Below are 12,410 nucleotides of genomic sequence, written 5' to 3' on the forward strand. Positions count from 1 at the left end.
TATAAGAAGAAAAGATTTATTTGGTTCATAGTTTTAGAGGTTTTGTCCATGACCGCTTGGCCCTGATGCCTTTAGGCCAGTGGAGAGGCAGGACATAATGAGCAGGAGAGCATGACAGAGGAATCCGCTCAACTCAAGGTAAGCTAAGAGAGAAAGGAAGGTTGGGGCTAGGATTCCAGTATCTGTTCATGGGTATGCTCCAAATGACCTGAGTTATTTTCACCAGGCCCTACTTCTTAAAGGTTCAACCACCTCCCAATAGTGTCACAGGGCTGATGACCAAATCTTTAGCACAAAGCCTTTGAGGGACATTTAAGATTCAAAGGAAAATACTCCCCATCACCAGCTGGGATGCACAGATTTGCAGGGCCATGAGTAGCACTAACCTAATGCCCCCACAATGAGGACCTCCCTCCTCCATGACCAGATGCACTCCTAAAATCCAGACTCACTGTTACTTATTACTCCCACTGAGATACCAGCTGAGATCTATACTTCTAAAACTTTCGATTATAAAATATCAATTGTTTATCAATTCATTCCAGGTGATTTTTTTAATAAAATTAAAAGCAACTGTAAGAAAAATGAAGTGGCAAAAAACAAAAGTCAAATACAAGACCCAAGAGAAACAGAAGTGTTCTGTCAAACTTCTGCAACTATTTCTAAAGGATTAGTCTTCACTTCTCTTCTTGTCATAGCTGGGTCACACAGTTTGGGGTCTGGCATGGGTCCACAGACCACATTGAGTAGCTGATGCTGGCCTGACTGCCTCTCTAGCTCACTCAGCACCTTACACCCCCTCAGCCCCAGGGAGCAGATCTCTTCCCTGCAGCAGCTTTTCAATAGCGTTCCAACAAATAAGTACTGTCGGGAATCCAACAAAGTATTGAATATCTACTATGTTCGAGGCCCTGTTGGTTGCCTTCCCATACATAATATAATCTTCCTCCTCTTGATTCTGGTCCAGATTCTGTTTAATTCACCAACTTCCCTCTCTATCCTGGCCACCTCCACTCCATTTGGACTCCCAGCTCCTCTCCCCAAATAAATGCAGTAGCCTCCTAATTAATCCCCATACTCCAATCCCTTTCCTCACCTCTGGCCTGCAGATTTTTCACAGAATATCACATTTAGGCACATGTGTGATCATACTCTTTATCACTCCAATGGGCTATAATAATAATAACTAATAGAATTAAGTCCAACTACTTACTGGCCCTAATTCATTCTCCACAATTCAAGCCCTAATTCATTCTACTGCAATTTAGTCACATCCTATATATAATGTTGTCAAATTGGACATTGACTCAGTCCTCAATCTCTTACTTCCATACGTAGTTCATCCTTTCTCTCCATGCCTTCCCCACCCATGTTCTTATCCTACCCATCTTTCAACAATGGCAAAAATCACTCTGACTCTTCCTGTCAAGTCTCCAGCCTCGCACTCTTTCTCCCTCCTCTGTAGTCTTAAGTGAGAAATCACATGAATTTGTTTCTAGAAAAGGATAAGAACTTTTTTGATTTCTAAATATCTTTTATTTTCATTTTGTTTTTATTTGTGCATTTTAACTAAATAGTGGGACTGTGAGATTCATTATGATCTATTTGTACATGCACATATATAATTTGGCCATTCTCATTCCCTAGTATCTCCCTTTAACAACTTTTGTTATTGGGAGAATAACATATAATGTAATGTTTTCTAACATAAACTGTATATTTTATAAGGTAAAGTTTAAGAACTTGAGCTACTGTCTAAATGCTAGTTTAACATGAACACTCTCATTAGGTTATATCACAGCAAACGTAAAGTATCCAGTCCTTCCACCAATTCATCTTCATGGTCAGATCATACTTTAAATCTCTCCTCTCTGCAATGCACACACATGTGCCCAAGCCCCCCTAAGTTGTCTTTGCACTACCAGCACATGATATTTTCGGAAAACTAGCTTCTTAATAAGTTCAACCTAAACAGCAGGACAGAATTCAAATCTGTTCTTTATCTTCTAACACTCTGAAGTTTTGTTTTGTCTTTAAACCTTAAGTGAAACCAGCTCAACTATCAACAAGAAAATTCTACTGCTTAACTACTCCAACACCTGGAAACTAAATAATATACTATTAAGTGACCAATGGATAGCAGAAGAAATCAGGGATGAAATTAAAAAAAAACACACATGTAAATAAGAATAGCAATACAACATATTAAAATCTCTGGGACATTACGAAGGCAGTGCTAAGAGGAAAGTTCATTACATTGAGGTCACTCGTCAACAAATAAATAACCAAACATTATATCTCTAAGCCCTAAAAAGAGAACAACAAATCAACACTAAAAATAGCAAAAGATAGGAAATAATTAAAATCAGAGCTGAAATCAATGAGATTAAAACAAAAGAAACAATTCCCCAAAATTGACAAAACAAAAAGTTGATTCTTTGGAAAAAAATCAATGAAAATGATAAGCCCTAAGCCAAGCTAACAAAGAAAAAAGAGAGAAAACTCATTACTGAAACCTGAGATGAAAAAAGAAATCAAAACAGACACTACTGAAATACATACGATAGTCAGAACCTGTTTTGAAAATTTATACTCTAATAAAAATAGAAAATCCTGAAGACATCAACAAATTTCTAGAGATATATGACCTAACAAAACCAAATCAGGAGGACGCAGAAAATTTAAACAGATCAATTTCAAACAATGAAATTGAACACACCATCAAAAGCTTACCAAGAAAGAAAAGCCCAGGACCAGATAGATTCTCATCTGAATATAACCAGACCTTTAAAGAGGAGCTAACACCAATCCTCCTCAAATTATTCTATGAAATAGAAAAGGAGGGAACTCTTGCAAACTCATTCTATGAAGCTAGTATCACCCTGATACCAAAACCAGACAAAGATACATCAAGGAAAGAAAATTTCAGACCAATATCCCTGATGAACATAGATGCAAAAATTCTTAATAAAATACTGACAAATTGCATGCAAAAACATTTAAAAGGGGGCTGGAGATGTGGCTCAAGCAGTAGTACGCTCGCCTGGCATGCACAGGGCGCTGGGTTCGATCCTCAGCACCACATAAAAATAAAATAAAGATGGTGTGTCCACCTAAAAATAAAAAATTTTTAAAAACATTAAAAATTTTAAAATTTAAAAAAACATAGTGCATAATAATCAATGGGGTTCATCCCAGTAATGCAAAGTTGGTTTGATATACAGAAATCAATAAATGTAATTCATCACATCAATAGACTTAAAGACAAGAATCACATGATGTTCTCAATAGATGAAGAAAAATCATTGAACAGAATACAGCATCAATTCATGCTCAAAACACTAGAAAAACTAGGGATAGCAGGAGCATGCTATCTATGCTAAGCCCAAGGCCAGCATCATTCTAAATGGAGAAAAATTGAGAGAATTCCCTCTAAAAACTGGAACCAGACAGAGATGCCCCCTTTTGCCACTTCTATTCAACATAGTCCTGGAAACTCTAGCCAGAGCAATTAGGCAGAAGGAAGAAATTAAAGGGACACAAATAAGAAAAGAAGAACTCAAACTATCTCTATTTGCTGATGACATGATTCTATATTTAGAAGACCCAAAAAACTCCACCAGAGAACTTCTAGAACTCTAAATGAATTCAGCAAAGTAGCAGGATATAAAAGTAACACCCATAAATCAAATGCATTCTTATATATAAGTGATGAATCCACTGAAAGAAAAATTAGGAAAACTATCCCATTCACAATAGCCTCAAAGAAAATAAAATATTTAGAAATCAATCTAACAAAAGAGGTGAAAGACCTCTATAATGAAAACTGCAAAACATTAAAGAAAGAAATTGAAGAAGACCTTAGAAGATGGAAAGATCTCCCATTTTCTTGGATAGGCAGAATTAATATTGTCAAAAAGGCCATAGTACCAAAAGCACTATATAGATTTAATGCAATTCCTATTAAGGTTCCAATGATGTTCACAGAAATAGAAAAAGCAATCATTAAATTCATTTGGGAAAATAAGAGGCCCAGAATAGCCAGAGCAATCCTTGGCAAGAAAAGTGATGCAGGAGGTATCACGATACCAGACCTTAAATTATATGACAGAGCTATAATAACAAAAGTGACATGGTATTGGCATGAAAATAAAATGAAGACCAGTAAAATAGAACACAAGACACAAGACAAACCCACATAAACACAGTTATCTCACACTAGACAAAGGTACCATAAACATACATTGGAGAAAAGATAGCCTCTTCAACAAATGGTGCTGGGAAAACTGAAAATCCATATGTAATAAGATGAAATTAGACCCCTATCTCTCACCTTGCACAAAATTCAACTCAAGGTTCAAATCAAGCACCTAGGCATTAGACCAGAGACTTTGTGCAAACTAGAAAAAAAAAAAGTATGCCCAAATCTCTATCATATCAGCTTAGGAACCAAATTACTCAACAAAACTCCGAAAGGGCAAGAAGAAAAATCAAAAATCAATAAATGGGATGGTATCAAACTAAAAAACTTTCTCACAGCAAAGGAAACAATCAAGAATGTACACAGAGAGCCTATAGAATGGGAGAAAAATTTCTGTCACCTGTACCTCAAATAGAGCATTAATCTTGAGGATATATAAAGAATCCAAAAAAATTTAACAAAAGTTGATGGCAATTATCAAGAATACAAGCAACAACAAATGCTGGTGAGGATGTAGGGGAAAAGGTACACTCATACATTGCTGGTGGCACTGCAAATTAGTGCAACCACACTGGAAAGCTATATGGAGAATTCTCAGAAAACTTAGAATGGAAACACCATTTGATCCAGTTATACCACTCCTAAGCATATACCCAAAAGACTTATAATCAGCATACTATAGTGATGCAGCCACATCAATGTTTATACCAGCTCAGTTCACAATAGCTAAACTATGGAACCAACCTAGATGCTCCTCAATAGATAAATGGATAAAGAAAATGTGGCACATATACACAAAGGAATATTACTCAGCCATAAAGAAGAATGGAATTATGGTATTTGTCAGTAAATGGATGGAATTGGAGGCTATCATGCTAAGTGAAATAAGCCAATCCCAAAAACCTAAAGGCTGAATGCTCTCTGATATGCAGATGCTGACTCACAATGCAAGGGTGCCAGGGAGTAGAGGTTCACTGGATTGGGGGTGAGATAGGGGGAAGGGAAGGGGGATGGGAATGGGAAAGACAGTAGAATGAATCAGACATAACTTTCCTATTTTCATTTGTGAATACACAACCAGTGAAACTCCACATCATGTGTAACCACAAGAATGGGAAGTTATACTCCATGTATGCATGATACATCAAAATACATTCTACTGTCAAGTGTAACTAAAAAGAACAAATAAAGAAAAAAGAAAACTCTACTGCTTAAATCTGTGTACACTGGGAGTATTTTCATGGGTTTGAACTTCTGGAGCAGCTTTCCCATAAGCAGCTAACTTATGGGGTTTTTTTGTTAAACCAGCTTGAAAATGGGATTTTGAGGCGTGGTGTATATTTATTTCCACTTTATTTAAATTGCCTTTTTGATGGGTTATATTGAAAGGGTAATAATAAAAAACTCCACCAATGGCACCCAGAGACCACACCAGTCCGTGGCTGTCTGGTTCACTACTGTTGGGCTACCAGAATCTGATACCCAACAAATACTCATTGAATAAAAGACTGCCTGGGTGAATGAATCAATGAACAAGGGAAGGAGATTTGCTTCTTCAATGGATCAGGACATTTTGTGCTTTCTCAGAATCAAGGACAATTACAAGCTCTAGCCCTGTCATTCTAAATCTGGATATAATTAGTATGATTTCTTTTTTAAAAAATTTATTAAATATTTATTCAGTGTGGTAGGTCTGCCTAATTAATTTAAGATGTAATGTAATCGGAATTAGTGGCTCATAATCTTGGACTTTGCTAAGTGATACTTAAGGTACTTTTTTCAGTCCTCAGGGAGTCACATAGGTGAATATTCTTGAGGAAAAGCTTAAAATTTAAATTCAATAGAAAAATATTTTAAAAATTAAATAACAAGGGCTGGGTATGTAGCTCAGTTGGTAGGGTGCTTGCCTCGCATGCACAAGGACCTGGGTTCAATCCCCAACACCACCACCACCACCAAAAAAAAAAAAAAAAAAATTAAATAACAAGATACACAAACAAATTACACTCTTGTGTTCACTGATTGAGATGTGACATTTTTCTGAGAAAACATATTCTAAAGCATATTTATTTTTATTGTTTTCCTTGACATTTCCTGTGAAATTTCTTCTCTGTTCAAGTAGTCCCTGAATAAGACCAAAATATCAGAACAAGAAGTTTCATATGAATTGCATATTGAACAATTTATTTGTATGATTCTAGTATCTGAACATTGGGAAGCATCCAGTTAGGCGTTATATAGGATAATTCAGATTATGGGTTAGAGAGTTTCACTTCAAATAGCAATATACATGTCAAATTCCCCAGTTAGATTTTTGAGGGCATCAAGTCCAAGAAGATTGTTTTTTCATAGATGTGTCTTTAGAGAGCTCAGCACAAAGTAATTGCCTAAGAATAAATGAATATGTACCTGTATGTGTTTATGCTGCAGACAAGAAATATGCCAAATGTTTGTTTTTTCCATATGCTTACTAGAGTTTAACCTCCTAATCACTTTTTTAGTAGCATAATCTACAATCAATGTGTTATCCAGGCATTGTGGCAAACGCCTGTAATCCCAGAAGTTCGGGAAGCTGAGGCAGGAGGATCATGAGTTCAAAGCCAGCCTCAACCACCAGTTAGGCCCTAAGTAACTTAGCAAGACCCAGTGTCAAAATAAATAATGAAAAGGGCTGGGGATGTGGCTCAGTGGTTAAGTTTCCCTGGGTTCAATCCTGCTACCAAAATCAAATAAGAAATCAATGTGTTTGAACAATGTACAGTTAATGTTCATTGGCCTGAACTCAAATGAATGAAAAAAAAAAAATAAACAATTTGATAGTGGTACTTTCACATACTGCATCTGACTTTCATGAGAAAAAAATTATAAATAAATAATACATCATCTCTTGCATTAAGTATCTTTATAACTATATGGACAGCCAGCTCAATTTCCTATACCATCTATATCTACAGCAGTGTACAACAAAAATAGACATCTATAATGACGATCCTAAGGCACTGAAGAATTTTGAGAATGTAAGAGGTCAAAGAAAAACTACATGGATATGTATGTTGTTTATACATAAATTACTTGGAAACGCATCATCTTTACCCAAAGTAAACCAAATAATTCTTTAATATTACCATTTATTTCTCCAAGTACAGTGCATAAAGCATACTAAATGACCATTTACTTTATTTTCATAAATTTGACTTTTTAGTTAAAAATAAATGCATCCTTCAGAAAACTTTTATTTACTACTGATCCTAGAAATGTCTGTTTTTAATAACAGCACCCGGTTCCATTTGGAATATTTATATCAATTATCCTCATTACGAGCCAATCTTCCTCTTTTCATTTTGACATCTGTTCAAAGAAGCAGCTTGAGGAAGAACCTCACTATCAATTTCTTAACAAAATACTTCTCACTTTATAAAGAAAGATCATCTAAATTACAATATGTCATCATCAACTTGATCTAACACCTAGTACAGGCATGACCTTATTTCTTGCAGCCAATTCCATTGGTTTGCAATTTTCTGTCCACTTTATGAATGACTCAGAAAGGCTATGTATACATATTAGCCCATCTTACATGATAATTTTCCCACTTGGACATTGATTTAATGTAAGCTTGCTTGCAACTCTCCTATGTATCATTTTTAATGTTCCTTGGTTTACAATACAAAAAAGTTTCAGGTACTTTTAAAATTAATGAAATAAATCTAAATGTAAGTTGGAAATCAATTCCAAATCAAATGAATGGATAGCCCAGGGTCACTACTGGATCTATTGTAATGATTAAACATCCCAATACAAGATTCAAAAAGCAGAAACATCTTTATAACTTAAGACAATCCAATATATGTCTTATTGTGAAGAAAATGGATCAAAAATATTCCCATTATTTTCAATTCTTATTGTGAAGAATTGAAAATAATGAGAATATTTATAATAATGGGCATATTTATAGCATAATGAAATATTTCTTTTCCCATGGGAAGGCACACATATGCAAAACACAAAATAAGCTATCACTCATTTTTAAAGTATCTTATTAAATAATAATTTTAGAGGAGAGGATCTCCAGGCACTTTAATATAATAGATCCGTATCAACTCTTCTAGGTCTCAAAGAAATCTACTTGATCAGCAGTTTCTGTAAGAGGGTCATCAACTGCTGCCCTTGAAGCATTTTCTTTTTGTTGTATCTTGCTTGCCTGAGGCAGGGTAATAAATTCGATTTCATTCTAAAAAATAAGAGAAAAACATATTGCCAATTTTTTTCTTTGTTTGAATCAATACGTTATTTTGCATCTTTGTAATTTTATGTAATTACCTCAGCATTCAAATAATCTTGCATTTCTTACATTCCACTGCCAAAACAATTGTGACTAGAACAGGGGAAAGAATATGATATATCCCATTAATAGGTTAAAAAAGAATTATCTGGCATCTCCTCTTTTGCCTAAATCTTAGAAACTAGTATATTCTAACCTAATTGCTTCACAGAAAGGAAGTAGACCATCAGTGAGATGCCCAGATTGTCATGTGCAAAAAAAAAAAAAAAAAAAAAGAATGCAGCAGTCTAACTGCACAAGGCTTTAAAGTAAGGGTGCAGGATGTGGTGCTCTACTAGGAAATAAAACAATGCAGAACCATGTAAGCTGATTTTATTAAGGAAACACTACATCTTCTTTCTCAGCTTTTTGAGAGCAAGTACCTTTAATTAGTTATTAATCAATACTTCTCTCTTTAACTGTTCCTATGAAGACAGGACATAAATAGCATGTGGTTGCTTTTCTTCCTCTGGGCTGGCAGGTAACTGACTAAGGACTGGCAGCTCACCAGGGTTTCCTGGCTGACTGTCTTCCACTCCTGTTCCCATCGCACCACCCTGCCCCTCAGCACTACCCCTTTAGTCCAATGGGATGGTAGGAGCTGACACTGTTACATCGCGGGTCAATGAGGCTGTCCCACCAGCTTACAGTAAGAGAATTATGCCAACTACAGAGGTGCATGCCAAAAGTTGGATGGATATTTTTTATATTGGCTTCTAGTTTCCAGATTTGGAACTCTTTCTTCTAGTAACTAAAATGCTGGAAGCCAGGGATAGATTAAAGGAAGCAACTGAAGACAATGAGTGGACAGGGTAAAGCAGGTGAAAGAAACAGAATTACAAGGAGGCAAAAAAAAAAAAAAAAAAAAGGTGGGGGGGACAAAATGTGAGTAGATCTTGAGTTTTCAGAAAATAAACACAGCTGATTAGATATAATTGACTAGTCAACACACCATGAGGGTTTAAACCTCATGAAGAGAGCCACATTATGGAACTGGCAACCTCTATAATTCCACTTTCCTTCACACTCTTCTAAGCATCTATCACTCAGTAGCCACTACTGATGCTGTCTCTAATTGATTGGCATAATCCTGGCACAAAAGCCAAGCTCATCGGCATGCTAAAGAAATTATCCAATCGACATTTTTTAATGTATTATGATTTAGTCTTCTTACTAAAGATCCTTCTAAAGAGAAATATTTTCCCTTTATTCTTTAAGTATAAGGAAAAGCCATTTACCCAAAACGAAATAGGATTTTGAAAAATCTGAAGGACTTTAAAAGACAAATAAGTAATTTGTTTTTAATTTAATTCTAAAGGTTATAATCCTAGAGTCCCACTCATGGATATGCTTGAGATGAAATTCCATTAACCCAACCTAAATTTAAGTCCCTCCCTGATACACTAGGAACCGTACAACTTATGTCACAGATCACAAAAGTCTTAGTAAACTCCAAGTTCTACCCATAATGTACTATGACTTTCTCTTATTTGTGTATGTTGCTCCCACAGACTCATACAACAAAAGTTGGATAAATGAAAAAATGCAGAGCTGCCTAAATTTCCAGGAGTTTCCTTCAGTATTATCTAATTCTCAATATCACAGCAGGGGAAGTAAGGCAAATATTATTAGACATTTTATTTTGCAGTAGTGGGAATTGAACTCAGGGGCATTTTACCGCTGAGCTACATTGCCTGCCAGCCAGTTATTTATTTATTTATTTATTTATTGGCGGGGTCTCACTAAATTGCCAAGGCTAGCCTCAAACCTCAAGCCTACCTCAGTGATCTTGTCATTCTCGACTCTAAGGTTCATTATATAAACTGCCTGCACAGAGTTGATAATAATTTATAAATTAAAAATAAGTGAACTACTACAACAGTGTTTTTTAGTTTGATAAGAAAATTAATAATTATAAACATATTCTGCTTAAAACTACAGGTATTCCTAAAGAACAGGAAATCCAACATGATAGATACTGAGTCATCATCTCCTTGATTTATTCTGCTCATTATCTTTCAGACGCAATATTTTGGAATGTGCTATTCTAAACTACAAATGACAGGAAAGACTCGACTTTATTACCATCTTGTGTCTCACTCAGAAGTGAATTGCTGCTTGGAAAATAAGTGGAAACATGCAGAAGTAGCCCTAAGTAAGTTGTTATACACGTTAAGACTTCACAAGGCATCTTGAATGGTTTGGGGTTTGATATAACTAAATCAATCCATACTCCTCAAATCAAGATATTCATCAAGTTTTTATTTCTGTATACATTTTGTGCTCTAACTAGAGCCTTAACCCCAAAACAGTTGGTGTGAAGTCACTGGGAAATCCCTGCTACCCAAAACAGTACCGCACAGAAACCTGTATGAACAGAGCAACCGGAAGGATTACCCCTATATGCGCATCCAAATGCACGCACACGCACCCAAAAGAAAACACACAAAATCCACTGGCTCTGTGATTTTTTTTTTTTTTTAATCTTCCAACTCGCCGACCATTTTAAGTTACTTAAGTAGCAAAAGTCCTTTTCACGTCACAGATGACTCAGGGGCTATAGTGGGGGACCCATTTTTATGTTTATCCAGGACCTCATTCTAAACACCTCTGTCCTTAAAGGCTCCACTACGCAGATTCCAGCACTGGAGGCGCAGGCGATCTTCTTGGCCAGATTCAGAATAATCGGGCACCTCCTTCTCACACCCTTCCTGCAACATTTTGCACTTTGCATGGGTCAGGTCCAGGCCTCTAGCCTCGGTTTCCCTGCCCGAAGCCAGTAAGAGACTGAGCAGTGATGAGCGTCTGGCAGAAGTGGATTCCCCTCCAGTCCCCGGAGACTGAAGCCACTACCCTATCCCCTGGGGAGGGGTCGGAGCAGCCGAGCGGGGAGGACAACAGCTCGAGGCCGCGACTTCCAAGCCATCTCCGCAGCCCGGCCCCTTCCCGCCTCCGCCCTGGCCACGTCCCCGGGTCCCCCGAGTGCAAAGCTGGGGTACGAGTGGGAAAGGGAAGTGAGACAACAGGCGTGTACGAGGGCGTGAGTGCGGATACACACAGGGCAGGTTAGGTACGGAAAAACCCCGCCTCTCCCCGAACTCGCTCCTCGGACCAGCCTGCAGCTCCGGCACTCCAGGACTCCCTGCGCCAGGACAAAGCTACCGTGGCCTCTCCGCGAGCGCCGGGCGCCTCGCTGGTCGCCCGGGCTCCTCGGTCTCCCTTAGCCTCGACCCAGTCCCAAAGGGATCTGAGACATCCGAGGGACGGAGGGAACTCCGGGCCCGGAGCCCCCAGTCCCGATCCCCCGCGCCCTCGCCCGGAGCCGCGACTCACCTGTTCAGCACTTTGCGGATCCTCTGGCGCACGCCAGCCCGGGAGGAAGCGGACAGGCTCCCGCCACCGCCACCGCTGCCCTCGGCCGGCAGGTTCTCTATGGTGGTCACCACATGGTTCGGCGGGGCTGGCGGTGGTGGCGGCTGCAGCTGCTGTTGTGGCGGCTCAGGGGGGATCATCTCGGCGGAGGCGGAGGCGCAGCGGCGATCAGAAGGCAGCCGGGCGCATCGTGCGCCGGCTCCGGGCCCGGGAACGCGCAGAAGACCCGGCCGAGCGGCCCCGGCCCTGGAGGCGGTGCTGCCCGCGAAGCGGAGAGGTGGGGAGGCACCCGCTGCTACAGCCGCCGCCGCCCAGTCCGCCACTCACTCCTTCCTTTCCAGTCCCAGTGAGCGCACCCTCGCTCCTGGGCCGCCGTTGCCTCGCGCCTGGCTCTTTCCGATCTGCGACCCAAGTCCAGGCACGCCCCGCGAAGTGGCTGCGATGGGTATCGCGCGGGGGCGCGGAACCGCCGGGTCTGCCTGGAGGAACCGTGTAGAGGAGGGATGGAGCTCCGGG

At 39.0% G+C, this 12,410-nt stretch overlaps 1 protein-coding gene across 1 annotated transcript in view; it reads right to left on the reverse strand.

Moving 5' to 3' along the window:
- Slc35f1 (solute carrier family 35 member F1) overlaps positions 1–12,034 on the reverse strand; it is a 382,601-nt gene extending 370,567 nt beyond the window's left edge. The window contains exon 1 of the mRNA XM_026394096.2: positions 11,856–12,034. Within this exon, the coding sequence (XP_026249881.1) occupies positions 11,856–12,034 (179 nt within the window). The remainder of the gene's footprint in view (positions 1–11,855) is intronic.
- Between the last annotated feature and the right edge of the window lie 376 nt (positions 12,035–12,410).

This window comes from Urocitellus parryii, chromosome 8, assembly GCF_045843805.1.
Source record: "Urocitellus parryii isolate mUroPar1 chromosome 8, mUroPar1.hap1, whole genome shotgun sequence".
Taxonomy (NCBI): domain Eukaryota; kingdom Metazoa; phylum Chordata; class Mammalia; order Rodentia; family Sciuridae; genus Urocitellus; species Urocitellus parryii.